Below are 27,542 nucleotides of genomic sequence, written 5' to 3'. Positions count from 1 at the left end.
AGTGTCGTAAAATGTCTTGATGATTTGCGTGTCCGGGAATTTTCTCGGTTACGCCGAACCACCGGAGTATCTTGGGTACGTAGTCAATTGTGGTTTGAAAAACTCGTAAAGGGCTTGAAGAGCTTGTGCGTTCCTGAGCATTGGACCTAATTCGAACCGAATGTTGATCTTGGTTATCTTTCTTCGCAAGGTAATTCTTGCCATTATGTGTCTTCTACATATAAATACTCTGTGCGAGATGCTATCATCTACGCCGCACGTCCTGCATTTAGGTGAGTCGATTAGTTTGAATCGGTATCGGTATGCCTTAGTCGTAGGGAAGTGACCTGTACGTAGCTGGGTTGCTAGGCACCGTGTCGCTCTGGGTAGCTCATTGAGGAGCTTAGCAGTTTTTGCAGCTGTCAGCTTTCCGGCTGATGTTTTTGAGGTATTGGAAATTCAAATAATTGCGATAACTTTATATGTATACAACAAATATATAATGATAAATACAATACAGTCAGTGTGTTTATTTTACATATCGACTTCTTCAATCTTCACATTGCTACCGCTATCAAATGCACTGGCTGTTGCGCTTTCAGATCTTGATTTGGCAGATGGCGTGAAGGAAGGAATGTGAACGTCAGGTAGAAGAAGTGACAGTAGGTCGTCCTCTACAGGACATGTTAATTTGCGCCTAATATGCAGAAGATCGATCACTCACTCTTTGCGATAAAGTCACCTTTTGTTTGAGCTTTCTCAAGACTCTCCATATCATTCGTCGATAGAGATGCACTGTCTTGATCTTTAACATACAGCGACTGACCTTTCAAAGCCGCAAGATCGAGTATGGCATCATCGATCGTATCTAAGGATGTATAAGTGTAGACTTTGACAGATTGGTGTTGTCCCATGCGATCTACTCTGCCAATGGCCTGCAATTCGAGTGGGAAATTCGCGATTGGATCGATGAAGATGACAACAGATGCGACTGTCAAATTGAGTCCACTAGACTGGCGCTCGCCATTGAGTAGAACGACATCGACATCATTCGTCTTTTTGAAACTCTCCAGCTTCTTGACATCACTTCCTAGTGTATATGCAATATCGTTCTTTTCAAAAGCGCGCTGAACAATCTGCATTCCACTCTGCCAGGATGAGAAAACGACAGATTTTACGTTTTGTGCGCGAAGTGTAAGTATGTGCTTACAAAGGGTGTCAATCTAGAGACTATGTCAGATAAGCCACATATATGACACATATACTCACCTTAACACCATGTCCGCCTGTAAATATCTTCTGCTCTTCTATATCGTCCATCTCCTCAGATGAAATGACGTTGTACTGAGGCCTAATACGCTTATCGACGGTATTCTCAACTATATTTCCACCAGGGTCATCTCCGATTTCAGATTTAGCTTCCGCTTTACTATCTGAAGGCTTATTAACTTTAATTTTGTGTAGGGATGATGATGAGAGGTGTGTCCGACAGTGAGGACACTCAGGTCTAGACTGACACCACCTGTTGAGACACGATTGACAGAAAATATGCCCACATGATGTAATGACACCATTCGTAAACGACATCGTACATATCGCACACTCATTGCTCGACTCATCGGAGGCATTTCTTATGTGATATAGGTAATTCAGTTTCGCCCGGTTGCTCTGTATACCCCTGGTCGAGACAGCCTCCAAACGCTCACTTTCTTCTATCTCTTGAGGGATATTCTTTCCGCCCTCTTCCTGTGATTCGACGTCGAGCGGCGCGACAGAGTCACTGAGCGTTTGCAGCTGCTTGAAATATAAGACCCTCGAATTGAATGTGCCCAAGAAATCATCCTTTTCCAGATTGAGTGTGCGAGTTAGATCGCGTTGTTTGTCGTACACATCATGCAAGTTCGATTGTAATTCTTTAAAAGCTTTGATATTTCGCTTTGGGATCCTAGTCGACCATGTCTTGAGCTCTGATGTGAGCTTTCGGAACGATTGGTCTTTCTTCGTGATACGCATTCCTTGTCGCTCGAATTGCAGCTGACGACGGAGAATGTCCTGCTCGGTGTCAATGTGCTGGTCTTGTTCCACTTCAATCGCGTTCTCGAGCAGGAGCTGTTCCCTAGCCTTTGCGTTCGCATTCGCACGACGCTTACCGCCTTTACCGGTGTCGTCGGACACATCTACCAATCCAAGAACTTCTCTCCTATCCTTGATTGATGATTCAAATGCCTCAAGGTATATTTCAAGATTGGCTTGTAATTCCGCATCTTCTCCATACGCTTCAGTACTTGCTTCTACTTTGTCAATAGACTTCAGCACCCCTTCGAGGACCTTTTGGCGTTTGTCAAGGATGAATTTCGTTGACTCGTTGAGTTTCGTAATGAGAATGTCCAAATCTAGCAAAGTCGTCGTAACTTTCTCTTCTGGGTCTACCTCAACTTCATCTTCGCCTTCATCTTCCTGTACCTCGGCGTACTTCTTCGGCTTCTCTTTCTTCTTCTCACCCGAAGGTCTGGCATTCTCAACCTTACTTGGGTCCAAACCCAGTTCCGTGTTGCCAACATAATTAATATGCAGATCATTCTTCTTGGGCTCAATCCTGCGCTTTAAGTTTGCACTCAGAGCGTCAACACGCTTGTTGTATATTTCTATAGCGTGACTCAGATACTTAGCTCTATCGGCATCAGCAGCTGCATAATTACTATCTTCTTCTTCTTGGTTTTCCTGTTGATGACCAATATCACCAAGGATAAGATGTGCTTGATGAAGAACGAGCAACATGTCCCTATGTCTACCCAGAAGATTGGTCAAATGAGACTGCCAGTCCCTTCTTGCTTGAGCTTCTTCAGCTGTCTCTGCAATGTCGTCTGACTTCTCTCTAATCGCGACAACTGCACCCGTATGCGCTACGACATCTTCGATAACGTTTTTTGGTTTTCTGATCCGGTGCTCGTCAACTTGCGCCTGTGTGCTAGCAAGCACAGTGACTGCCTCATCGACGGTCCTTCTTAATAGAGCCTTTGCTTCGTCACGTTCTGGTGGTGTCATGAGTAGTTTCAATCGCGCAATCCTGACAGTTGATGTGAGCTAAATGAATTATCAGCGATGACTATAGAGATCAAACAACGTACCGCCGATCTTTGCTCTGTTACGATATGTGATGAAGAAGCCTCGATCATCCTCTCGAGGACTTGGTCAACCGTTCTAAATGTTTTACCCATGCCCTCCCTTGTAGCTGAGCTGGTTTGTGGGTGAGTCGTGAGCTGTCTCAGCTTTGTTATCCACGTTCTGAGTTTTGTTATGTCGACAGATGTTACAGATCTATCCAAGAAATCACCACGTTCGGTTAAGCCTATTTCGCTGAGCGCTTGTTTATACTGTTCATCGATATAGGCCTGTTCAGCTGCACCCATGTGGAGAGGAACTATGTAGCGCCTCAAAGGTGGAATCTGCAGTTGTCGCTTGACATGATCTTTCGTGGTACGAATACATATACTCTGAATCAATCGAGCGAAATCGCGGGATAAGCCATGTGTCGCAAATGATGCAAACGACTTCTTGTCAATAAGGCGACCATCGACATGTAATCCTAGATACTGTAAAATAGGAAGCAATTGTTCAATTGAGCCTGTGATAGGAGTGCCAGAGCAAGCTACCGATGTCTGACGTGGAATAAGTGCCGTCATATCAGCTGACTTTTTCACACCAGATAACTGTATTTCGTCTTGAGCTACTCTGTAGAATTTACATGAAACTAGAGGTGACATTGGAATATAATCGTTCCTATACTCAACGCCACTCCTACGAGCTCGTGGTTGACGTTCGTGAGCGACTGCAAGATCCTTCGAAAGTGTGCTGTATGTACTAATAATTAAGTCAAATTCATCGAAGAAATCCTGAACGATTTGACGATTTGTTAACACACTTTTGGTTTCATAATCAAAATCGTCATGATTGTCCATAAAGCTAAACAAACCCTCTATGTCATCGATAAAGTCAAGTGCGTGATGCTTGCATTCTTTCAATTCCTTAAATTTATCGAAAGTATGTCTCGGAGCTTTACGTTTGGTGGCACCAGTGACGGTCTTGCGCTCAACACGCGTTCCATCTGCAAGAAAATCACGCTGAGCTCTAGAACCAGTAGAGTTGAATAGCTCCAATTGATGTTCTGAAAATTGTGGCACAAAATCGTCGTCATCCTTTTTCCTAGCTTTAGATTTTGTCGGTTGAGCCACCTTCTGTTCCTCGCCCTTCGGTGGAGGTGGTGGAGGTAGTGGAGGTGACTGCGATCGTGAGGGTGATGGTGACATGGCACCTCCACCTCCAACCAATCTTGATGCAATATTAGCAGCTTTTGCTGCTGTGAGGAGAGTGTCCATGTGCTTGTAGCCATGGTACACTAACAGCCTGAGACCAGGCGTATGATCTCTAGCCTCATCTATCCATTGTTGTAGCAAATGATCGGGGGTGACAATCAGTGAAGTTCTCACACTCCTTTGGTAGTTGCTTGACTGTGACTTGGACCACTCTTTTGCTCTTCCTGCATTCTTTGCAACCAAAGCAAGGATTTCCACGGTCTGGATTCGTTTGTCAACATAAACAGATGGGGAAAAACTTTAACCTACCTTTCCTAAACCCATCTCTTCACATAACATACTACCCTTAAGAGATGTATTTGGGGGTTGTGTGCCCTCAATTAGGCGGCCGGAGATCGCGTTGTATAACCAATAATCTGTCAGTCTCATCCAACCAGGTTCAGGGATGTCGTCTGGGTTGTCTTCTCTATTTTGCATAAATGCTATTGATTTACGCTGGAACTGTTTTAGAGGGGTTCTGAGAGCCTTTGTGTGTACACTATTCGGTGGTGTGTTTGCAGGTTTGAGTATGGAGTAGAAGTACTGCGTCGAGAGCCGTATAGGCGTGTTCGGTGAAGGCTGAGGTGGAGGACTATAGCGCATGAGTAGCAGCCGCAGAGAATCGTTGGGTGATTGTTCAAGGAGCTTCTGTTTGAGGAAGACTTTAATAGTGACAACTACTTGGAAGTCAACGTTGTCTATGGAGTTCGATGGTGCGGGTGTAGTAATTAAACGTGCACTAGCTACGACATCTGCTACGGATTGGCTCTGGCTGAGCGTGCTGAGTGCGACTGTGGCGTTGACCCATCCATTTACCCTCCTAACAATGCTAGACTCCTCATCACTCTTTATATAACCAAAACCGTTCGCTTTCAGCCAGTCTTTCTCGTCGTCGTCTATCTGAGTGGGCAACGATGCAATGAAACCTTCGGAAGCGTCCTTGAATTTACCAGCCACACGTACACGAGCTGGCATTTGATCTTTTCCTTTGTATAAACCAGCTGGCTGTAGATAAACCCTCCCAAAATCGATAACATGGGCATCGCTAGAAGGCTTCGGGAGTGATTTCTTGACGTCAGTGAGTGCAGATATGAATTGATTGTCATCTCTGCTAGATTGTGAAATGATAGTGAATGTGTGATTTAATATCTCTAAGCCTTCTATAGATGGTGGCGTGTAGATAGGATCATCAGCTGGCGGCGGATGGCTGACACCGTTCTTAAAATTGTTTATCTCAGCTTTCAGAGATTTTAGTAGACGTGTGCATCTCCCAACGTCTATCTCGTGGATGGAAGATGTGGCCATTCAGATGACGGTTTGAGAGAAGATAAGAGAAGTGACGACAAATCTATGAAAAAGCGATATACAAGGAGGAAACGGTAAATTATATAGTAATTGATAATCAAAGAACTCTCTCAAACTGATTCAGCTCGAAGTGTTTCAGAATTGCTTTAGCTGCTACTCTATATATAAGTTCGTTGTGGGAGTAGTCTCATCACCTCGTCTCACTTGACAAGAGCAGTAATCCTTGAAGTAACTAGCATTCCGACCTAGCGCAATACCTTGATGAACTTGCCCACTCTAGAAGGTTAAATATCACTGGAATGAATGTTCTTTGGAAGCTAACAGAATCGGCGCGACTGTTCATTTACCGACACCGGATCTAGTATCTTTGTAAACGAATTCGGTCTACATCCACTTTCTCCTCATTTAATACACCAATAGGTATTCTACCTTGATTGCAGGGTGGACTTTTCTCTTCTGCTAGACTAGATCCGCATAAATTGCTATATCTCCTGCCAAAGAAAGCTGCATTTGATATTTGTTTTTCGAATCTAGCATTGATATTCTGCTCAGAACGCTATTAGTGGCTCTTTGTATATCAAAAACCTCTTTTGGATACCTAACAGACATCAATAAGCTTCTATTACCATCAGACTTGGCTCGAATCAATTCTAGTTATAAAGTGTCTTCAGATCAAATAAAGTTTCTGAACGGTTTCGGCACGGCCACTGTTTAGTACTGATTGGTGAATCCTACTTCTTGACACCGAAATGAAATACCTTTAGCCATTAAAACTAAGATGCCTTTTAAAGATTGGAGTACTAACAATGTTGTTGATACGATCCAGTACACTTTCTGTGACTTAATACACAATATGTGCTTCATTCGAGGTTAATTGGCTTGACGTTACCGAGTTTGTTTGAGGTATTTTATCGCATTTCCTGGCTTACTATCATCAAATCATCTTTGTACAAAATAGTAAAGACATTGCTATCAGCTGCCTTCGCATGTTTCCGATTATAAGACTGATAAACTGAGAGATATCTTGATTTAAAATGAAATTACTTGATGAAAGCGCCGTAATTGAGCTAAAATGGTCCCAGGACATATATGACATAGTGAGAAAAAAAGAATGATAGAGCGAGCGCAAATCCACCAAATACAAAAATACGGTAGGTTCCTAAACTTAGTACTATTACCATAGTTGCTATTAAAACAAGCACCAAGTAAGTTAACTTATAGCCAGGACCGATCGATGATACTCAGCTTTTTCGAAATTTCCCCATTTTTAATTTTATTCGATATTGGGTTATGCATAGTTTGCACCATACCATTAAACATAACCGAGGTTACCTTAGCCAAGGGTTCTTAAAAAGCTACAATATTATAGCAAATTTGATTTTGGGTTCTCAATAGTAAAACTTGAAGATTTCCACTAAAACGATCAATCCACGTCGTATCTACATCAAGCTGAAATTAGTGACTCTTTTTCTGAACAGCACAAACAAAAAATGAAGTGGCCCTGTAGATGCTTCTAGCTTTGTGTAATTCTACGCCATTCTTTGAAGTGATCTATCATCCTCGAAACGCGTTTATATGCATTTGAAAAATCCAGACCAAAAATATGTCTAAAATTAAGCGTCACCTGATACCATTCTCCTAGTGCTCTTATCATTATTTTGGTACCTCCTGGTGTGCTAACTTCTTATGAAATTTCTGTAAGACATAATATGTTCTAGATTACCATCACTGTACTTGCAACGAGCGCACAAGTGTGTTGCATTTCTGCCTGCAAGCTATAACAACAATGTTAGCTAGACTTAAAGTATGGAGGTTCATCATAATCCCACATGAAGTTTTACCTCGAAAATTTTGACTTGATCGGCTTCAGTAAATAACATCTCCCTGCGACTGTCGTACTGGTATATATTTTTTTAGTGCATAGATTTTATATTTTGATTCATTTATGATAATGTTCATGCCTAATAGCAGAATACGTATGCTGGAACAATTATACTTCCAATGGTTGATCTCCTGGCCACCACCACTATCATCGTATTCCCCATATACACCATTATGAAATATAATAGGTCTTCCGTCTTCAGTCAAATATTTGAGGCTGGTGTTTGAAATGGTAGGAAAGTAATTTGGTTTGGAGTTTTGATCATTTTGTTCATAAATTAAACTCACGTACAACCCTGTGTTGATCTCTCTAATTTAGTACCCTGCCAAGTCTTGAATTTTACTTGCCTAACAGCACAGGTTGAGGAATCAAACCTTTAGAAGATACGCTGTCATGTAAATCGCAAGTGGGAATATGCTTAATTTTAAACATATGGGTGCGATTTGTTGTACCACCAGATATATGTATGTCTGCGCTTAAGCTAACACCACATGCACTTATTTATTTTGTGTTTCATTTCAGTTAACTGGCTTACTATCATAATTATTGTATATGATTCAGTTATTTACCAGTTTTTTTTATTGTTTATTTATTTAATAACTTTTTAACCAATTCATCTTATGCAGCCCATCCCAGACTTGCTACAATATGCTCTACTACAATACATCATGGTTATACCATAAACCACAACTTGGCTGGGGTCCATCTTCATTCCACTTGCAATTGTACTTAGTAGTCTGCTCACAATTCAGAATAGCTGGGTCCATCCTTTTTGAATCTGATAGCACTTTTAATGTAGCTGACCAACCTCCTCCATGTGTTAGGCGAGCACAGCGCTTAGCACATTTATACTCGAATAGCCAGTCAACTACGGCAGCTACACCTTCAATAATTGTCTCGTCCAGAGTCTCCTTGGAACACGTTCCTTCATTAATAATAGCAATTTTAACACCGGACTTGTTCGCAGCATCTTAGAAAATAGTTATCATAGGTCTGTGAGTTTCTCCGAGCTTCTAAGATAGCACTTATGCCTCTTTCTATGTAGGGTAGTACAGAAGTAGTCGCCAACACTACTGTACCTAGGTTGGCCTGATTTTGATACCAAGATGGAAATGGTTTGCCTCTCTCATACCTGCCTGTTCCATAGCTCTGAGAGCCACCAAATATGTATCACTTTGCCTCTTCATTGGGCTTTCTTTGTTATGAGAATTAGGTTTTCATAAGAAAGGTCCTTCTTACGCGGAGTTTCATTATATTGTCCGTTACAACAAGCATTTAATCCCAAACGCTTCCTAAACCCCTCTTATCATTTGAGTACCCTTCGCTTAGCAATTGATTATATTCTTCATCATTGAGACCGGTAAACAATCCGCTTGTGTTGATCCTTACATCTGGTTCTTCGACAACTGATTGTTTAGAAAAGCTTGATAAGCTATATTGATCCATAACACAGATATCAGAACCGCTGCATGCTTCCTTTCCATATTTTGTGATAGTTTCTGTGTGACCAGAAAACAACAAAATACTGTATAGGATAACACTAACAAATGTAGAATGACAAAAGCATAATATTTCATATTACTGTTCAGAGTTTTTGAAGAGAAAACTCGCCTACAAGTAAGTCTTCAATTTTTAATTTCCTATTTTTTGGATGATGATCGATTTTGGTTTTCATTGAGTTTGAAAAGTAATTTACCATCGGTGAATGATATTTTTTGTGCGAATGCTCTATGTGTCTATGGTAGAATATCGCACTGTCTAGGGTTCATAGTCTAGCCCTAAATTATACTTATGAGTAGTTCGTCCGAGAGGAGTGTTGAATAGAAGTTTGGAGCGTAGTACGTCTGTCTCCACCCAACTATTGTACCGTTATGATATCCCAGGTTAAGATGCGTCGTTCCTAGATTTTGTTTTTCCTGCCGCCAGCTGTGTCGACGTATTGTCTTTTGGTAAGAGGTCTTATCTACAAGTGTATGTGATTTCAGTCGCTTGATCGAACAGTGCAAAATATGTGAGACGCCCTTTGAGTGATTTAACATAATTCATAGATGACAAATGTGTTCTATAGTTTGGTTTTGGCTCTCGATCATTGGATGCATGCTTTTTTTTTATGAATTCGTTAGCGAAATCGTCCTTTCTCTTGTCTTTGAGGTCTGGGTGTAATGTCATGGTGCTAAACAATCATTGCTCAAGTTAATATTGTTCTGTCTTGTTATCTTTTGGACACTAATTGCTCAAGTGTTTTTGCTCCATTCGAATCCAGGGTGAGTGCCTCCTCGAAATTGACTTCAAGATGGTCATATCGTTATGTGTATAATGTATATTTCTAGTACGTTATGGTAAATAATAGTTTATAAAAACACCACTCCCAGGTTTGCATGGTGACTGATACAGACAAAGAATCTACAAAGAAAATGAGACATAATTTGAATTATTCCTTACTAAATCGTGTGATATCATAACAATAATTACGTCCTCTACTATTTATATCCTCAACAGAATGTATGACATCTGGTGTAAATGTGAATATATATCTATATAATAATAAATAGCATATTTACATTAATAATGGATACAATATTAAATAGCCACCCTTTGCGCAGTTACCACCCTCTTGAACCCTCACGACCATCTTCTAGATGAGCTATGCACCACTGCGGCAATCAATAGATGAACCTGGATCTAGCCATAATAAGTTCAATATTGATACGGCTATAAAATCGTTATCTACGAGAGTTACCCGTTCAAAGAAATCAAAAAAACATCAACATCAACAAATACCAACGTTATCAAGCGTATTCACACCAATTCCATCTGATGCTACCTACATTCCACCTGAACTACCACCAAAATCTGACTATGATAATCTAGTTTCAAATGTAAAGACGGCTATTAACGAAGGTCTGCATCCAAAAATGATCCTAAAAGGTTCAAGTGGTAGCTACTTCGCACGCGGGAAAGTCAACAACGAAATCGAGATCGTCGGCGTGTTTAAGCCAAAAGATGAGGAACCTTATGGTAGATTAAACCCGAAATGGACGAAGTGGGCTCACAGGAATTTCTTTTGGTGGATTGCTTTTGGAAGGAGTTGCTTGATTCCCAATTTATCTTACATTTCTGAAGCTGCTGCGTCAATCCTGGATGATAGACTGCAGTTGGGTATTGTCCCACGTACAGGCTTAGTCGACCTAGCCTCCCCTTCTTTCTTTTACGAGTGGGCAGATAGAAGAGCCTGGCATAAAGGCTCAAAGCCCCTCCCTGATAAGATCGGTAGTCTTCAGACTTTTATGCATGGCTACAAAGACGCTTCGAATTTCTTGGCAGATCACCCTTTCCCTGGTAGAACATCAGCAGATGCTTTCGCAGCTAGCAGAAAGAAGCGCTCTAACAATTTCTGGAGATGTCAACCACTTCAATTGATGTGCGGTACAAGAGAAGGAGATAATGATGACCTTTTCGATTATGACGTAGATGCCGACGCTGAATGGCAAGCACACGCTCAGTTGGATGACGATGATGGTGATTTCTACTCGACGAGGCCACCACGCTCGAGTCATACAGACAGACCATTCAGTTGGACACCCGAACTTCAACAGAGTTTTAGAGAGGAATTAGAGAAACTCGTAATTTTGGACTACTTAATGCGCAATACCGATAGAGGTCTCGATAACTTTGTGAGTCATTTTGCAATTAAGAGCCTAACTAACATTACCTAGATGATCCAATTTGATCCAGGCCATACAGTAAATAACAATGCTAGCAAAAATGGAATAATCAATAGACCACCAACTCGTAATGCTGAACCATTCGTTCCTGATGTCTCTTCAATGTCAGGTCCACCTACCCCCCTCGCATCGAATCAACCAAATGGTTCATACATCCCTGACGAACCTAATAACCCACAAGAATCACTTTTCTATGATGAAAATCAACTTGACGTAAAACAGTCAAATCTAAACATACCAAGGGCTCCTTCTCCTTCTCCATCCCAATCGAGACAATCAATATCAGAGAACAGACCACGAATTCGCATAGCTGCAATAGATAATTCTTTAAGTTTCCCACATCAACATCCAAAAGGATGGAGATCATATACCTATGGATGGCTCTTTTTGCCAGTTTCCTTAATCGGGCAACCATTCTCAGCGTCGACCAGACGACACTTTTTGCCACTTCTTAGTGATCCTAAATGGTGGACAGAGACTACCCAAGCTCTCAGGCAGGTATTTGAAGTTGATCCAGATTTCAATGAGGGTATGTTCGCGCGTCAAATGGCCATCGTTAAAGGTCAGGGTTGGAATATAGTGCAGAGTCTGAGACATGCAGATGAAGGACCATTGGAATTGTGCAGGAGAGTTAAAGTTCTCGTATGGGATGATGTGATTGATATTGCTGATAATAATGAAGGCGAAGTTGAAGAGCAGGATATCACAGAGAGACGATACAGCTATACCGAAGATGAACATGAGGAAGATGATGAAGATGAAGTCAAGTCGTTGCCTGGGCACAGGGTGTCCAAGTCATTCGATGGTGCTCGCCCAAGCTTTGACAGAGCTCATAGTCATAATTCACCATTTTCACCTCCACATTCACCCCCATCGAGTAGGGTAAACAGCCGCCCCGTACCTTTCTCCAGACAGAGGTCGGCTAGTATATATGCCAAGAGTCTTGATGCTGCGTCAGGTGTCGATGTGTTACAGCACATGGACCAGCTGGATGCAGTCGAGCATTCAATGCATCAGCTTGCAAATGAGCAAGACCAAACTCAAGTTAACAACGTCAACGCTGAGAGAGATGAAAATGACATAGAAGCTAGTCAAAATGCAGAGAATTGGCTTAAGACATACGCATCTGGTAATGACAGATCTGAGCAGAGACCAGGTAGAATTTCAACAGATACACATGCATCGAGTGTTCATCAAGCCCACAGGATGCCACCTACACCATACAAAACTCGTAAAGTAATAGTAGAAAGACTCGAAACCGTCAAAGGTGGTAATCCGTATTTCGAAACGTGGTAATGATAACTAGAAAAATAAAATAGTACTTTAATGTCGTTAGTTGAATACATACAGTAATTAGCAGTAAAATTCATAGTAAAATTATATGTATACATAATCTATATTTGGGCAATAGCGCATCCGTCTGCTCTCATATCACTACCCGCAGACCAAACATCCTTGCTGGTCTTCTTGATAATTTGACCACGACCGCAAATTTCTCGTTGTAATCCTCTCGATATGCGTACATCGTGGCCCATTTTCCTGAGCTGCTTGATTGTATTCTCATTGACGCCTTCTTCGATATTGACTTCGGAGTTTATTTCTGAATCCGCCAGGCTGCTCTCCAATTCAGCTTCCTTTGACAAGATCGGTGTGTTATGTGGAACGATCTTGGATGGCTTTTTTGCACCGATGCAGAATCGTGGTGCGTCGAGAGCTTCCTGTGGTGTAAACCCTCTTAACACATTCAAGAGTGTCTGGACTTGTCCTTGAGGTTGGTTGAATGACCCCATGACCGACCAGCTCATGAAAAGCTCATTTGTACTCTTCTTCGTGCATATTGCTGGAATGATCGTGTGATATGGGCGCTTATTACCGTCTAAGACATTCGGATGGTTGTCCTCTAAAGTGAAATTGGATCCACGGTTTTGAAGTGTGAATCCGCATCCTTTTGGTACTGCTCCCGTACCAAAGCCTGCGTAATTTGAGTTTATAAATGATGCAACGTTACCTTCCTCATCTGCTACTGTAAAGTAGACGGTGTCTGAGGAGTTTGCTGGACTTCCATGTCTTACTTTGCTGATTGCGTCTTTCTTGATCAATCTAGCACGTGAATCAAGGTATTCCCTTTCGAGCAATTGCTTAAAATCGAAATTGGTCTTTGAAGGATCACAAACGTAGTACCTTGTGTCTGCGAATGCGAGTCTCAAACTTTCGATAAGAAAATGCAAGTATTCTGTACCATTGTGTGGTAATTCTACGAGTGGCTTGCTTAGCATACCGAGTTTTTCGCATGATTCTAGGATTCCAAGTGCTATCAAGGCTGTCAATCCTTGTCCATTTGGCGGACACTGAAATGTTTCAGTATGACTTTATAATATTAGTATGCTCACCTCATGTACAACATACTCATCGGCGTAGGTGTACTTCATAGGTTCGACAAAAGTGCTAGTATGTGAACTGAGATCTTCGAGTGTCAATAATCCACCTTGTGATTGTACAAGTTTGACAATCTCATTCGCTATTCTACCCTCATAGAAGCCCTTCTTTCCGTGTTCAGCAACTTCCTCGAAGGTCTGCGCGAGTGTTGGCATATACAAAATTTCACCCTCCTTCGGTGCTCTGCCATCTAGCAGCATTTCTTCTGCATTTGGGGAAGCATTCTTGATAAGCTCTTCAGATCTGCTCCATTGCTCAGCGGTTATCTGATGTACCGGATATCCATTCCTCGCTAGGCGTATAGCAGGCTCTAGAACCTGTTTGAGTGATAATTTCTTGCTAGAGAACGCATCATATGCATCACACCATCCTGCTGGTGCCCCGGGTACGGTAACTGCGTTAATGTTGTCAAACGGAATCTCCGTGCCATCTAAGCCGATTTCACGCGCCTTCTCGAGTGTTAGAGCTGATGGGGATCTTCCTGATCCATTCAGACCATGTACTTTCTTATCGCTCGCAGAATAGTAGAGCAAGAACATGTCACCGCCTATACCGGTAGAACAAGGCTCTGTGACGTTGAGAGCTGCAGATACTGCTATCGCGGCATCTACGGCGTTTCCGCCCATATCGAGCACTTTCACACCAGCTTGTGAAGCCAGCGGCTGGGATGAACTCACTATCCCGCGACGTGAGTGAACTGTCGATCTCCGACTTGGAAATTTCATAAATTCGTCTTTGTTATTGTTAGTCATGGTTGTTGTTATACTCTAAGCGGAATTTCTCGTGTATCCTTTTATAGGTCGGTATGATGACCATTTAGGAACCTTAAAACAAAGAAATGCACGTGATTTTTATGCGAAATTGCGATTTTATTGGATATTTCATTACAGGATTCGTAAAGATGCAAACTAACTGGTATGTATTTCCGAATATCTTTGAAGCTCTTCGCAACGGGTGTCCGAGTGACGTCATCATTGAACATCTAAATTGACGAAGTAAATAAGTCCGAAGAAGGCTGAGAACTGACTTCTTCGTCCCTTGCTAGTATTTCTGCTAACACACTTTCTAGCGTCCCTTCAGCGCTTTTCGTTTTATCATACCACTCTTCTTGTGATTCAAAGTCATCGCGCAATCTTGAGATAGCAAAATCAAGAAAAACTGGTCGTTCATGTCGTATTAATATCTGGGAAGGATGTGGTTTACGATTATGTACACCTAGAGCTCCAATTTGAGCTAGGACTCGCGTACTTTCAAAGGTTAGACGTTTTACTTCCTCCTTTTGAACAAATAGCGATGCATCTAGGAGATTATAACCTTCTACATATTCGAGCATTAATCCGGGTATATCGAAGTAGCGTTGCCGTGTCTGGCTTGTCTCGCTGATACGTAAGGTGACGACACCGTAGAGAATCGGGATGGAGCTCCCTTGAAGTATTTTCAGCTTTTCGTATGCTCCAAGTTCAGTATTAAAAAGATTTATGCACGCCCTGTGTATGAACACTTCATCCTCGCCTGATGTACCAGCATAGGTCGTTGAGTTGAGGGTATCTGCAAATCCCGTCTCAATGAACCTCCTGTAATCATGCTCGCGAGTTTTATTATTTGATGTTTTGATCTCCCGTATCATTGTTTTACGCAGACTGAACGCTGTTCTTCTATCGTAGAGCTTCACAATCGCTTTCTTTGATTGATTTAGTTCTACCAGGAAAACTGCTGACATAGTCATTGGGAAAATATGTATAACTTTGGGTGTAATATGAACAGGAGAAGATGCAGATGACTGTTTAAATAGCAGCGTTAGAGTCTCCCCAACGTTATAGGGGGCATATTTACAACCTTCTGAAGTTGCTAATTCCATCTGTATGTTACAATAACACCACTTGATAAAGTAAAACCAGGTGATAAGGGACGAATTAAATAAAAATAAAAATATACATATTCTATATAACTGGATCAGGTATTCTACGCCAGGTGGCCCATTGTCTGCCGCCACCGTTACGCGTTACTTTCTTGCCCTCCTCTGTTTCACTCTTAACGCAGCTGAGTGCAACTTGGTCCTCCTCAGAGAGTTCCTCATCAGGTATGCGCTCGAATAATGGATGTTTTTCTAAATGCATCTGCATCCAGCTGAAGAGATCCGGCACGTCTGTTATATTGAAAAGCATCGCATTTGGAGCCAAGACATAGGCATATTCTGAGAGAAGTGTTTGTCTGTTGGATTACATTAGAGAATTTTCCTGAAAAAGCTCGAGACCCACGTAATAATCCTTGCCTTGTGCTTGCGTGCTTTAAAGTGTGGGTCTGGGAAGAGGAAGAAAATCTTCTTGAGTTGTCCCTTTTCAAAGAAGTTCGGCAGGAACTTCATTGCATTTGCACGTATAACTGAGGCATTTTGATAACCGCCCTTACCGTCAGCTTGTGACTCCAACTTCGCCGGCATTTCTGTCTCACCCTTCTCAGCGAGGTTGCGAAGACCAGTGATTCTATCGTGAACATATTGTGTAACCTGTGGACGTATTTCCATACCAAGCATAAGTGTATTGGGAAACCTTGGTGCGAGTGATACGATAAGACCTGAATATCGTCAGATTGACAAACAACCCGATAATGTACATACCACCGAATCCACAACCGACATCCGCCATTTCTACACCCTTTGTTCTGCTCTTGAGCTCGTCTGCATATGCAGGAAAGTGTGCAGCCCAATCTTTGTGATGAGGGTGAAGGGGAACGTCCAGCTGGTGATCACTGAATGGATTGGCGTGTGCGCGCTGTCTGTAGAACTTTTTCTGTGATACTGTTATTAAACGCTGACGATGTAAATCTTCCGACTAACTTTTGGCAGACCAAATTTATTCAAAGAAGAAGCTTCCTTTTGTGTGTCATTGTTGTTATCCAATGCAGCCTCTTCTGCGTCTCTCTTTGGTGGCATTTCTATCGTTCAACTTGACTGTCTTCTTCAAGGAATCGATATGGAAGGTCCAGCGAATTTATTGAGGGACAAACACGTCGAATATATCGTACAACTTGGCAAAGCAGATAATACACTAGGATTCCACCTCACAGAACACCTCCGTTTGAATGGGATATACTGGGCTGTCACTTGCTTAGCTTTATTAAAGAGAATAGACGCACTAGATAGACAACAAACGATTGATTATGTATACAGCTGTTGGGATAATAAGCTTGGTGGATTTGGTAGCCATCCTAATCATGATTCGCACATGTTATCGACGTTATCAGCCATTCAAGTGTTGGCGATACACGACGCAATACAAGAATCGGGAATTGACACAGATAAAGTTATAAATTGTGGGTGAATATTATACTCTTAACATACCTTCCTTACACCACTAGATATCCTCTCCCTCCGGCCAAAGAACGAGGGTTTCTTCACCGGCGATGAATGGGGGGAGTCAGACACCCGTTTCACCTACTGCGCGGTCAGTGCTTTGAGTCTATTAGGTGCATTGCATAAGTTAGATGAGAAGGAGAATGGTGTAGCCATCAAAGATAGAATTGTAGACTGGTTCAAGCAATGTATGAACTTCGACGGAGGATTTGGTAACAATATCAGCGCGGAGACACATTCTGGACAGGGTAAGAGTTACATTCAATTACAGTAATTTACTAAAACATCTAAGTATTCACCGCTGTAGCCGCACTCGCTATTCTTGACAGACTTGACATCATCGACCGAGACAATCTGAGCTGGTGGCTGTCTGAGCGCCAAGTAGAGAGTGGAGGGCTCAATGGACGTCCTCAGAAGTTGGAAGATGTGGGTAGCATGATGTCTATTATTGCATGTGCTTAATAATACACAACAGGTGTGCTATTCCTGGTGGGTGCTTTCGGGATTGAGCATACTGCATAGACTACACTGGATAAACAAAGAAAAGCTCATGTCATTCATTTTGAGCTCGCAAGTGAGCGCAATCACTCGATTATCGCTTAAATTGACGATTGAATAGGATCCTGACAATGGTGGAATAGCAGACAGACCAGGGGACGTGGCTGATGTCTACCACACATTATTTGGTGTTGCAGGTGAGTGTATAACGTTAGGAAAAACATAAATAATACCCTCGCAGGGCTTTCGATGATGGGATACCCAGATTTAGAGCAAGTAGACCCAGTATACTGCATGCCCGTGAAGACGATAGAGAGAATGCACTTAACGAAGAGCTATACTCTGTTGTGAAATAAATGATTTTCGTATCTCCTTGTTTGTAAACCACCACGATGGCTGAGAATACTAGCCAACAGAAACTGCTTTATCTGAATGTGGGAGATGAGAGGACGATTTGTGTATTAGATACTCCACCACCTGTACGTCGGTTTCCCTGGTAGAATGCTTTCTGACGAGCAACACAGCCATACGAGAACAACCAGCGAGCGAGTACGTCAGCTACGCCAAGGGTATCGGACGAATTTGCACCAGAAGATGCACCACTATTGCGGCAGCACGAGGAATACGATGAGGAGGAGGAACTGGTTGACGATGACCGGACAGTCTGGGAAAGGTACTGGGCGGGCACGTTTAGTACCTTCCAGTGGAAGGCGTTAGCTCATTTGTCCGTTATTTCATTCCCTTTGGCATTATTCGCCTGGATATTCTGCTTTGTGGGAAGCGTCATCACCGCGAGTTTACTGATCACTCTACCAATTGGATTGGGATTCGGCTGGGTTCTTTTAGTGGGTGCTAGAGCAATGGCGCGTCTCGAGCTTCAAATACAGAATTACTTTTATCCCATTCCAAACTATGTCATTAAGAAAAGACCAATATTCCAGCGCATTAGACGTGTAAGACCATTCGGACACGTCGAATACGAGACCTCGTTTTATACCAATAGCTTGGCGATGTTCCAAGACGCATACTCATACAGGTCTCTTATGTACTTTTTATTATTCAGGCCACCAATCGCACTCTTACTTCTAATTGTTTCAGTTACAGTCGTACCACTTTCAATACTTTTAATAATTCCTTTACCCGTTTTACTTAGATTAACAACAGCTTTTGGCTATTGGCAAGCACAATACGCGAGAGATGTACTTCATTAATGCTTTATTATGTATTCAAGATTTAAACGAACGTGTATGAGAGTTTTTTTTGGTATAAATATTACAACGGAATCCTAGAAAACAAAAATCTAAATCTTGTCAAAGATAGTCAACGAAGAGTGTCACACTCTAGTTAATCTTTGGCTGTGGAATAACCTTGATATCTTTGGCTGAGTTGCGCTCACCAGCTGGAACAGTCTTGAGGAGGTTGCTGAAGTAGGTCTCTACATCATCGAAACCAGCACCATCGAGTGAGGTGACTAAACCCACAAAGTGGTCTGGACGAACAACGACGACTGCACCAGCTTCTTCACTAATACCATAGTTCTTGTACGCTTCACCATGCCCAGCATGGTATGAGACATCATCGACATAGAGCTTGTTGTAAGTGCCTGGTGGATAGACAGTTGGTTGTGGGAAGTCATGAACTTCTACGTTAACTCTGTTACCACAGTGGACAGTCTTGATGTCAATGATAGAGTCTCTTTCTCTGTTGTTTGGTGTGTGCTTGCTGACGACACCATCATCACTGTCAAGACGTTGAGCGATAGTCTCCAAACGTTGACGATGAACTGGGTTTTCCATGTTACCAGCAAACAAAACAATAGTGAATTGGCCCTCAGCGAACATAGTGTCGACTAAGTGGAAGTGTCTACCATCGAATTGAGAGACAACTTGGAATGATGGGAAACGTTGTCCGACTGGTACTTTTGTGGCCAACTCTTGCTTTGAAGCAAGTCTGCCGTCTTTGCCATTTGCGGTAGCAGCTGAGTTGAAGTACTCGATTGATGTACCCAAGAAGAATGAGATACCCTTCTCAAGAACAGTTTCGAATTCCTTCATATCGATACCGAGTTCGTTGAGTTCAGCAGATGACAATGGCTTGCCTGAGAACAACTTGGCAAGTTGGGCGTCATTCATGATCAAGTGTTCAGCGAATGGACGTCTCTCGCTTTCGTATGTATCGAGGATGCTACGTGGTGCGTGTCCAGATAAGACATGACCAATCTTCCAGCAAAGGTTGTATGTGTCTGCCATTGAAGCATTCATACCTTGACCAGCCTTTGGTGAGTGGGTGTGACAAGCATCACCAGCGATGAAAACGCGGTTATTCTTTGCGTATTCAGTTGTAAGACGTTGTCCGATTTGGTATCCAGTGTACCAGATGATCTCTGGGATGTCGATTGTGTATGGATGGAAGACAGCCTTGGCTTGTTCCATGAGCATCTTTGGTGTGATTAAGCTACGATCAACGTGTCCACCCTCGTCGACAGTCAAGTTGAGTTGGATGTACAAACGAACAATCTTGCCTTCACGCGGGATAACCATCAAACTTCCAGCGTTTGAGTGGATTGCAGCACGACAACGGATATCAGGGAAGTTGGTGATTGGAACACCGTCAACGACACCCCAGACGAAATCAGTACCTTCACCAACCATCTTGAAACCTAATTGACGACGTACCCATGAGTGAGCACCATCTGCACCAATAACATATTTAGCATTGATTATTTCCTTGTCACCTACAGGAACATTTGGGTTGAATTCTACGTCATCCTCTTCATCCTTAATGAGGTTTGACTTGTAGAGACCTGACTCAACCTCACCGTGCTTGGAAGCTAACTTTGGACGTGATTCTTCCTCGCTAAGTTGACGGACACCAACTTTGACTGGGTAAGCGTCATCTTCGTCGATCAAATCATCATTGATTTCTAATGATTCAGGAAGGACACCACGTTCAATCTTCATTGTACCATTACTCTTTTCGAGCATATCGTCAATGATGTGTCTCTCGATTCTGCCCTGAATATGCGCGTCAGAGAGAAGACTCGGGATTTTGGAAATCTGCGTACCTGATGGAGGACGGATTGTACGTATCTTGAAATACCTGGGATAGTATCTGGAATACGTCTTGAACGTTCAATACCTCCGTGGTTCTCATTTGGAGCCCAGAAAGAGACTTCATTCATTGGGTTTGCTGGAATATCGTTTTAGCAGAGTTCAGCGATCAATGCGAGAGGAACTGACCTTCGCTGCCAATCTTGCCCATGAGGTTGAAAGATTGGAACATTTCAAGTGAACGTGGGTTTAAACCATCAGCCTGTCCAGTGAAGACCTTGTGGGAACGCTTGTCAATGACTCTGGTTTTAACACCATACTTGGTAAATCTTGCAAGCCAGTCAGCTGCAATGACACCAGCAGGACCAGCTCCCTGGAAATCGAACTGTCAGGAAAAAAATACGAGACATTCCTAAGACCCACGATGACCAAAACATCTACGTTTGATTGTTTTATATCAGACATTTTTTAGAAGTTACTTCTAATTATGGGAAAAGAAAGGTTACAGATAGGGAAAGCGTAGCTGATTTTAGATTTTCGATTCAAGGTACCGTGCCCCTTTGCCCGCAAAATTTTCACATGCATAAGAAATGTGGGCAACTGAGCTGTCAAACAAAGAAATCACTAATAAAATGATCTAAGGCCAAATTGGCAAAATTTTTGACATCTGTCTGTGCGCATTTATTAGGAAAAGGTGCCGCTGAATTTAGTTTCTACACTCGATCATTTCCCGTTGGTCACTAAAAAGTTGAACCCCATAATTTGACTTGACATTTAAAGATCTCTTAGCCTTCAACCATAACAATAAAAATCATAAATAATGGCTGATGCAGCAACAGAGATATCGCCAGAGCTTGACCTTGCGTAGGTAGTTATAAACGCCACGACACCCCACATAGTAACTTTATAAAGGCGCTACCAAATTACAGCTCTGAGAGCTTACGCTGTAGCTGCATTAGCTATCTTGCTTTGGGATTACGCAACTACTGTTCATTTGGAGGTTAGTCAACCTTCTTTGCTGCATCGCAGATTTACTGAGACCGTCTCAGTACCGCAGAATCTGGAAGGCCCCTTGGTCAATTGTCAAGGTATTATTCTTTATTGTGCGTTCATTATTAAGCGACCTGAAGTCTCTAACATTCTCTAAAAGACCCGTTACTCTGCGATTGCTTGTGTCACAATCATCGGTAGGTCGACCGTGGGAACAAGAGTATTTACATTAACCCATTCTCGTAGTTTTTGGATTCCATTACCAATACTTATCAGATACACAATGCCAAACTTACGCGAAAATGGAGCCGGTACTTCGATCATATTCGTTCTAGACGTGCACTGACAGTATAATTAGGTCCTCTGTGTTATTACTGTGGCTTCTACTGAAGCTATACTTCTTATCCGTGTATGGGCTCTCTGGGGAAAGGTGAGTGAGCTGTTTCTCGCTATCACAGGGCATTTACGCGATTCAGAAAATCTACGTTCTCATTCCACTGCTGTTTTGTTTGATTGTAGAAGCTGCTATTATGTTTGCAGCTGCAGCTCTTTATGTTCCTGTTGAGTTTAAACCGGGTTTGGGTAAACTCGAACAAGGTTGTATTTCAACTGGTGTACACCCTCTTACAACAGCATACTGGATCGTTCCACTTATATTCGATGCCATTGTCGTTGTTATGACAGTTACCAAACTCGCAATGAACCGCAACGGATCAAGATCAAAGATCGCAAAAGTCTTCTTGAGAGATGGTTTGATGTATTTCTCTGTCATTTTCGGTATCAACTTGATTAATACAGTTGTGAGTATAAAAACTTTTAGCTTTACTCCGATTAACGCTTTGACAGTTGTGAGTTCCCGGTAAATTGTTTTGCCTGTCTTACTGAAACGCGACCAGCTATCTCGTTACACCAGAGAATATTAAGGCAGCAAACTCAACACTTGCGATTGCGCTTACCGCTATTATGTGAGGAACATCATTGGTGCTGAAGTGCTTTTGCTGATAAGTTATTTCAGGGGTTGCAGATTGGTTTTGTCATTGCGCGCACTCGATGATACATCCGGTGGATCATCAACCTCGAGGGATAGATCAAACTCACGTGGACCTGGCCCAGTTGTTACTATTGGTGGTACAAACCGTCGTGGAAATGTTTCACAACCACAGACGACAACATTCGGATCATACAAGATGAACGAGTTCTCTACAGACTTTGTAGGAACCTTGGCCGATGTTAACGAGGAGCAACTCAACCACCATGGACAAGGATCATACAACACTGAGGATAAGGATGATGAATCTTTGTACAGATCTGAACAACCTAGAAACGCGTTCAATCCATTTGACCCCGTCAAGATTCAAGTTCAGCACCAAAGTGAGTGGACTGATGACTGTATGACTTTACTAACAACATCCACAACAGCTGAACACCACGTCTCTTAAGCTCGCGTGTACATAATATTTTTATGTTTTTCTTCGTCGGTTCACAGCAGCAAATTTTAACGTTATTTAGTATTCCTCAATTAGCAAAATATTATTTGTACTTTTGTCTATATTCACGTTTATTTAGTTTGACGTTTATGAGTTTTACTGTCAATCGGAGCTTTATTTTATTAACCGAGCGATAGAAAATCAGGAGAGATGGAAAGTAAATTCATGTAGCTGAGCTCGTTTTGTGTACATTGTTATAGCCACATTATACAATCTCTTCTCTATCAGCATATCTGATATCATACACATCTTATTCACTAACAACCATCATCATATACCCAGACTCATGGCATTCGTAGCCAGAGCGTTGAGTTCAGCATTAAGTTATTACAAGGATATAAATCCAGCCACTCTCACAGGTGCTATCGACGTTATCGTCGTACAAAGGCCAAACTGTGAGGAGGCAGATGGCTATGAGCTAGCTTGCACACCATTCCATGTCAGATTTGGTAAACTAAGCGTATTGCGAGCTGCAGAGAAGAAGGTGCGTTCATTTGTAGTAAAGTGATATCGGCCACTCACTCACTCCAATAAACAGGTTACACTCCATTTGAATGGATCGGAAACGCCTTTAGATTATTCTATGAAAGTTGGTGAAGCTGGTGAAGCGTTTTTTGTCTTTGAGACTGATATAGATGTACCCGAGGACTTGCAAACATCACCAATTATATCACCCGTCGATCAATCTGATAGCAGCGTACCAGTCAGTCCGTTACCTGAACCAGCAGATAAAGCACATGTGCAAGGTTTGAATCTGGACTTATCACAAGAACCGGAGCCTCTACTATTGAACCCTGACCACAATCAATCAACAGACGATAACAATGAGGGTAGCAACCAAACTACACAAACAATTCATAATGCAGCTTCAGCGGTTTCGAAAGTTGATACCGCTTTAGTTGGTGGTGCTGCGAACGTGAGCAACCTTCGCGGAGATAAGATTAAGCGTTCCCGTCCATCAAAATTGGACATCAATACTTTCGAAAGGGATGAAGAACCATCAGACAAGTATCTCCCTTCGTACGAGGCGAAAGCACCTTCGGTTGTTTATGCAGATGACGTAGTTCTCGATTTGGAGGGTTACAAACAAGTAAATGACGACGCAGTTGATGAAGCTGAACCCAGTAAAAGTAATTTACAACATGAGACACATGCTGTTTCTGAGGCCCTCCATCATGATGTTCAAGATGAGCAAACAAGTCACACAACTGAAGATCTCACATTGGCTACTTTTGGGTATGACCTTCTAACTTCTGCTCACGGAAGGAAATTCTCTTTATCAAACAGTAATAATCAACGTAGAGATATCGATGATATTGATGGTGTCGATGAAAATGATGTACTCAAAACTGATGACGCCAATCACGACAATAACGATGAAAACGAATTTGATGTCGAAGAACTCAAAAGCAGCTTAGAAGGTTTGTCACTATCAAAGGCAAGCTCTAAAGAGCCAGACGATGAGTACACTTGGGAATGGGGAGGCTTCCCAACTAGATCAACGCAACCTACTCCAAGAATAGAAAAGAATACACTCGGATTCAGCCAGTTACCTACTGCAGTAAAGGATAGCACCTCAAATGATTCGAAACCGACATTACATTGCGGTTGTAATGAGTATGAATTCATACTTGAGATGGAAAATGCCAAACATGTGTTCGAGTTGGCAATTTTCGGACACAAGGAGGATCACATCGATGCTGTAGAATTCGAAAAGAACAAGATCACATTTGATACTTTTATCCAAGATGTCAACATCGTAGATAATAAGGGGTTGGTATGTCGATACAATGATAGCTACCTCGATTGGTATTCGTCAGCTCCTGTCATTGCTTCATTAGCGATATACAGGAGATCATTGAATGAACCAATCATGGTCAGTCATAAAGACGATACAGATGTAGATACAACGAAGAAACAAACCCACAAGCCCCAAACAAGCGAGAGTGGCTGGTCAAGATGGTGGTCTAAATCTAAATCAGATCCTGATCTAGCTGCTACCGCCGCTTCTCAAGCTAAGACTGAGCAACCACCAGCACCTCCAGTTACTCCACCAAAACAAGAGAAGCAGGATAAGAAACATTATGCAAAGACTTTGCGTCTTACTTCTGATCAACTTAAGTCGCTTAATCTTAAGAAGGGTGTCAATAATATTACATTTTCTGTCAATAGCAGTTATTCTGGTGTAGCCGTTGCTACCGCTAGGATATTTTACTGGGGTTCAACTGATCAGGTAGTTATCTCTGATATTGATGGTACAATTACAAAGTAGGTGTTGAGTACTTCAGTTGTCACACTGTTAATTTTATTTTAGATCTGATGCCCTTGGACACGTTTTCACGATGATTGGTCGTGACTGGACGCATATTGGTGTTGCAAAACTCTATACTGATATCACTCAAAATGGTTATCAAATACTTTATCTTACCTCACGAGCGATCGGTCAAGCAGACACGACTAGAGATTACCTTCGAAATATTCGACAGAATCATTATCAATTGCCAGATGGTCCAGTCATTATGTCACCTGATCGTCTGATGGCATCTTTGCATCGGTAAGTGTTTGACACAAGTATAACATCTTATTCTTACAAACATCGAAGTGAAGTTATAATGCGTAAACCAGAGGTATTTAAAATGGCAGCTTTGAGAGATATACAGAGAGTGTTTGATAAAAAGAATCCATTCTATGCTGGATTCGGTAATAGAATAACAGACGCAATGTCGTATAGATCAGTAAATGTACCGTCTTCGAGAATATTCACAATCGACAGTGAAGGTGAAGTAAAGATGGAACTCTTAGAGTTAGCCGGATATAAATCATCATACATACACATGACAGATTTAGTTGATCAAATGTTCCCATCAATCAATAATGCGTTTGAACCAGATTTCACTGACTATAATTATTGGAAACCACCTATTCCTGAAGTAGAATTACCAGACCTATCGCCTCCAAGTCCAGCTTTGAGCGCAAGGAGTGATCAATCAACTACCTCGAAATTGGGTATGTTCTGGCCATCCTCATTAGCATCTAGTTTGAGTAGAAGGGGTAGTACAGTTACAAGTCCAGTTTCGACCGCTTTGGACGAACCAGATAGGAAGGATAGAAGAAGTAGAGCATCATCACCAGATTCACGTTATAGTAGAGCTACGTCACCAGTTTCTGATTTTGTATTATCTGAAGAGGAAGAAGAGGACGAGGATGACGATGATTATGAAGAGAATGAAGACTCCTTCGATGAAGAAGATAGTGATGAATGTGATATACATGATGTCGATGATCTCACTTTCGAAAACTCAGATATAGCAAATAGAACGAACAGCACAGGTGAACGTTCAATGAACACAATTGGTGACGATATTGAAGATGATTTTGACGAGGATATTTTAGCAACTAGAGAAATGAACCAAGTTCCTTTCTTATAAATATAATATTATGGATACTTTCTAATAACTCATTCAGTTTATTTTTTCGATTATTTATTCTTTTTCTATATGGCATATAAACTCATAATAAAAACATTATACATTTAAAGATTTTGATTACACATCTTGTGTTTTCTTCACAAAGAAGGTGTCTTGATTGTAAAATCCGTGTAGATCACCGCTTATGTTTGTTTTCAATGAGGATGATTTCATCTGCAAACTATGGCTATATGTGTTTTCGGTAATGTTAGAAGTCCTTGAAATTTAAATCTATGAAAATTCAAAATAGTTTCAAAGTGGTTGATTTGGGCGACTTAATATATATATATTAGGTAAATGTATTTTAATACAATTCTAGCTTGTTTCATGCATAATTCAGGGTGTTTTTCAAGCTGTCCGCAAATAACAATAAGAAAGATCATTATCAAATCTTCCCATCAAGAACATCCATTATAGCAGTTATAACAATATTTATCATGTTATTCAGATTGCAAGTTTATAAAATTATCAAATTTGACTTACAATTACTTGAAGGCGTAAGTACGCATGAGCTCTTGAAAGAGCATCAGTCACCTCATTGGTTTCATTGCTGCTTTGGCTGCAACGAATGTCGTATAGATCCAAATAGCGCGGATGATGAAGTTGAGAAGGCCTTCAAGTGAGTACATTTCGCTTAAAGCTTGACTAAGGTGAGTCATTTTGATTGAATAGTAAAACCCATGTAGTATAATATTCACATGATTGGAATTTAGGTTCCATTTTTTATCACAGGATACAATTTTTATACATACCATAATTCAGTGTTTTATTGTACATTCATGGAGGTTATTGCAACTACTCTAAGAGTTTGAAAACGTGTTGTTGGAATGTATTCGAGAATATTGCATAAGCAACAATTCTAAGTTCTTAATTGAATATCTAAAATTTCCTTTACGTAGAAGGTGTTTGAATTGTAAACTACATATAAATCACTGTTTATAAGCTTTCTCATTGGAATACTTTTATCTGTAGATTATGTGCAAATATGAGAGCTCTCGCTAACGTTGAGAGTCCGCATA

The 27,542-nt window shown here is 41.6% G+C and overlaps 12 protein-coding genes across 12 annotated transcripts; 5 read left to right on the top strand and 7 right to left on the bottom strand.

The window, feature by feature from the left end:
• Positions 1–450: 450 nt before the first annotated feature.
• WALSEDRAFT_68966 (hypothetical protein) lies at positions 451–5,636 on the bottom strand (the record flags this gene model as incomplete). The annotated part of the gene is made up of 5 exons (XM_006958341.1): positions 451–653; positions 704–1,202; positions 1,249–3,063; positions 3,108–4,553; positions 4,602–5,636. The coding sequence occupies 5 exons, from the start codon at positions 5,634–5,636 to the stop codon at positions 514–516; spliced, it is 4,935 nt and encodes a 1,644-aa protein (XP_006958403.1). The 3' UTR covers positions 451–513.
• A 2,538-nt stretch (positions 5,637–8,174) lies between these two features.
• WALSEDRAFT_28747 (hypothetical protein) lies at positions 8,175–8,705 on the bottom strand (the record flags this gene model as incomplete). The annotated part of the gene is made up of 2 exons (XM_006958340.1): positions 8,175–8,488; positions 8,651–8,705. The coding sequence occupies 2 exons, from the start codon at positions 8,703–8,705 to the stop codon at positions 8,175–8,177; spliced, it is 369 nt and encodes a 122-aa protein (XP_006958402.1).
• WALSEDRAFT_57476 (hypothetical protein) lies at positions 8,651–8,951 on the bottom strand (the record flags this gene model as incomplete). The annotated part of the gene is made up of 2 exons (XM_006958339.1): positions 8,651–8,709; positions 8,758–8,951. A coding segment is annotated over one exon (158 nt), but the record flags the coding sequence as incomplete, so codon positions are not given.
• Positions 8,952–10,318: 1,367 nt separating this feature from the next.
• On the top strand, positions 10,319–14,382 carry WALSEDRAFT_38327 (hypothetical protein). Its single transcript, XM_006958337.1, has 3 exons — positions 10,319–11,192; positions 11,235–13,592; positions 13,635–14,382. The coding sequence occupies exons 1-2, from the start codon at positions 10,434–10,436 to the stop codon at positions 12,537–12,539; spliced, it is 2,064 nt and encodes a 687-aa protein (XP_006958399.1). The 5' UTR covers positions 10,319–10,433; the 3' UTR covers positions 12,540–13,592; positions 13,635–14,382.
• WALSEDRAFT_60389 (gamma-glutamyltranspeptidase) lies at positions 11,237–14,382 on the bottom strand. The gene is made up of 2 exons (XM_006958338.1): positions 13,634–14,382; positions 11,237–13,591 (listed from the first exon to the last, which is right to left on the bottom strand). Exons 1-2 carry the CDS (start codon positions 14,303–14,305, stop codon positions 12,638–12,640), a joined length of 1,626 nt encoding a protein of 541 aa, XP_006958400.1. The 5' UTR covers positions 14,306–14,382; the 3' UTR covers positions 11,237–12,637.
• A 153-nt stretch (positions 14,383–14,535) lies between these two features.
• WALSEDRAFT_60388 (hypothetical protein) lies at positions 14,536–15,485 on the bottom strand. Its single transcript, XM_006958336.1, has one exon. It carries the CDS (start codon positions 15,403–15,405, stop codon positions 14,662–14,664), a length of 744 nt encoding a protein of 247 aa, XP_006958398.1. The 5' UTR covers positions 15,406–15,485; the 3' UTR covers positions 14,536–14,661.
• A 90-nt stretch (positions 15,486–15,575) lies between these two features.
• WALSEDRAFT_32585 (hypothetical protein) lies at positions 15,576–18,782 on the bottom strand. Its single transcript, XM_006958334.1, has 10 exons — positions 18,054–18,782; positions 17,771–18,008; positions 17,651–17,726; positions 17,507–17,605; positions 17,324–17,457; positions 17,037–17,279; positions 16,516–16,991; positions 16,297–16,468; positions 15,938–16,253; positions 15,576–15,890 (listed from the first exon to the last, which is right to left on the bottom strand). Exons 7-10 carry the CDS (start codon positions 16,609–16,611, stop codon positions 15,620–15,622), a joined length of 855 nt encoding a protein of 284 aa, XP_006958396.1. The 5' UTR covers positions 16,612–16,991; positions 17,037–17,279; positions 17,324–17,457; positions 17,507–17,605; positions 17,651–17,726; positions 17,771–18,008; positions 18,054–18,782; the 3' UTR covers positions 15,576–15,619.
• Positions 16,652–17,880, top strand: WALSEDRAFT_18408 (terpenoid cyclases/Protein prenyltransferase; the record flags this gene model as incomplete). Its single annotated transcript, XM_006958175.1, has 6 exons — positions 16,652–16,991; positions 17,037–17,279; positions 17,324–17,457; positions 17,507–17,605; positions 17,651–17,726; positions 17,771–17,880. 6 exons carry the CDS (start codon positions 16,652–16,654, stop codon positions 17,878–17,880), a joined length of 1,002 nt encoding a protein of 333 aa, XP_006958237.1.
• Positions 17,922–18,740, top strand: WALSEDRAFT_64332 (hypothetical protein; the record flags this gene model as incomplete). Its single annotated transcript, XM_006958335.1, has 2 exons — positions 17,922–18,008; positions 18,054–18,740. The coding sequence occupies 2 exons, from the start codon at positions 17,922–17,924 to the stop codon at positions 18,738–18,740; spliced, it is 774 nt and encodes a 257-aa protein (XP_006958397.1).
• WALSEDRAFT_32583 (hypothetical protein) lies at positions 18,768–21,047 on the bottom strand (the record flags this gene model as incomplete). Its single annotated transcript, XM_006958333.1, has 4 exons — positions 18,768–20,543; positions 20,594–20,718; positions 20,769–20,952; positions 21,003–21,047. 4 exons carry the CDS (start codon positions 21,042–21,044, stop codon positions 18,870–18,872), a joined length of 2,025 nt encoding a protein of 674 aa, XP_006958395.1. The 3' UTR covers positions 18,768–18,869.
• Positions 21,048–21,366: 319 nt separating this feature from the next.
• On the top strand, positions 21,367–23,140 carry WALSEDRAFT_32582 (hypothetical protein). Its single transcript, XM_006958332.1, has 10 exons — positions 21,367–21,443; positions 21,492–21,579; positions 21,629–21,682; positions 21,730–21,766; positions 21,816–21,880; positions 21,928–21,999; positions 22,046–22,371; positions 22,466–22,534; positions 22,585–22,940; positions 22,989–23,140. Exons 1-10 carry the CDS (start codon positions 21,400–21,402, stop codon positions 23,006–23,008), a joined length of 1,131 nt encoding a protein of 376 aa, XP_006958394.1. The 5' UTR covers positions 21,367–21,399; the 3' UTR covers positions 23,009–23,140.
• A 182-nt stretch (positions 23,141–23,322) lies between these two features.
• Positions 23,323–26,593, top strand: WALSEDRAFT_32581 (LNS2-domain-containing protein). Its single transcript, XM_006958331.1, has 4 exons — positions 23,323–23,540; positions 23,595–25,324; positions 25,371–25,610; positions 25,659–26,593. The coding sequence occupies exons 1-4, from the start codon at positions 23,343–23,345 to the stop codon at positions 26,482–26,484; spliced, it is 2,994 nt and encodes a 997-aa protein (XP_006958393.1). The 5' UTR covers positions 23,323–23,342; the 3' UTR covers positions 26,485–26,593.
• The last annotated feature ends 949 nt before the right edge of the window (positions 26,594–27,542 follow it).

The sequence above is a fragment of the Wallemia mellicola genome, assembly GCF_000263375.1.
Source record: "Wallemia mellicola CBS 633.66 unplaced genomic scaffold WALSEscaffold_9, whole genome shotgun sequence".
In the NCBI taxonomy this organism is placed as follows: Eukaryota; Fungi; Basidiomycota; class Wallemiomycetes; order Wallemiales; family Wallemiaceae; genus Wallemia; species Wallemia mellicola.
Note: the sequence above shows the minus strand (reverse complement) of the source record. Positions and strands in the feature narration are given on the sequence as shown.

What these genes read in the sequence shown, in the direction of transcription:
- WALSEDRAFT_38327 (XM_006958337.1), top strand. Translation starts at nt 10,434, where the DNA reads ATGATCCTAAAAGGTTCAAGTGGTAGCTACTTCGCACGCGGGAAAGTC. An exon ending in ATAGAGGTCTCGATAACTTT is followed by an intron (nt 11,193 to 11,234) that starts GTGAGTCATTTT and finishes AACATTACCTAG; the next exon opens with ATGATCCAATTTGATCCAGG.
- WALSEDRAFT_60389 (XM_006958338.1), bottom strand. Translation starts at nt 14,305, where the DNA reads ATGGGCGGAAACGCCGTAGATGCCGCGATAGCAGTATCTGCAGCTCTC. An exon ending in ATGAGTATGTTGTACATGAG is followed by an intron (nt 13,592 to 13,633) that starts GTGAGCATACTA and finishes GAAACATTTCAG; the next exon opens with TGTCCGCCAAATGGACAAGG.
- WALSEDRAFT_60388 (XM_006958336.1), bottom strand. Translation starts at nt 15,405, where the DNA reads ATGACTATGTCAGCAGTTTTCCTGGTAGAACTAAATCAATCAAAGAAA.
- WALSEDRAFT_32585 (XM_006958334.1), bottom strand. Translation starts at nt 16,611, where the DNA reads ATGCCACCAAAGAGAGACGCAGAAGAGGCTGCATTGGATAACAACAAT. An exon ending in ATAAATTTGGTCTGCCAAAA is followed by an intron (nt 16,469 to 16,515) that starts GTTAGTCGGAAG and finishes ACAGTATCACAG; the next exon opens with AAAAAGTTCTACAGACAGCG. An exon ending in CACAAGGCAAGGATTATTAC is followed by an intron (nt 15,891 to 15,937) that starts GTGGGTCTCGAG and finishes GTAATCCAACAG; the next exon opens with ACAAACACTTCTCTCAGAAT.
- WALSEDRAFT_32582 (XM_006958332.1), top strand. Translation starts at nt 21,400, where the DNA reads ATGGCTGATGCAGCAACAGAGATATCGCCAGAGCTTGACCTTGC. An exon ending in TCGCCAGAGCTTGACCTTGC is followed by an intron (nt 21,444 to 21,491) that starts GTAGGTAGTTAT and finishes AACTTTATAAAG; the next exon opens with GCGCTACCAAATTACAGCTC. An exon ending in AACTTGATTAATACAGTTGT is followed by an intron (nt 22,372 to 22,465) that starts GAGTATAAAAAC and finishes AAACGCGACCAG; the next exon opens with CTATCTCGTTACACCAGAGA.
- WALSEDRAFT_32581 (XM_006958331.1), top strand. Translation starts at nt 23,343, where the DNA reads ATGGCATTCGTAGCCAGAGCGTTGAGTTCAGCATTAAGTTATTACAAG. An exon ending in TGCGAGCTGCAGAGAAGAAG is followed by an intron (nt 23,541 to 23,594) that starts GTGCGTTCATTT and finishes TCCAATAAACAG; the next exon opens with GTTACACTCCATTTGAATGG. An exon ending in ATTGATGGTACAATTACAAA is followed by an intron (nt 25,325 to 25,370) that starts GTAGGTGTTGAG and finishes ATTTTATTTTAG; the next exon opens with ATCTGATGCCCTTGGACACG.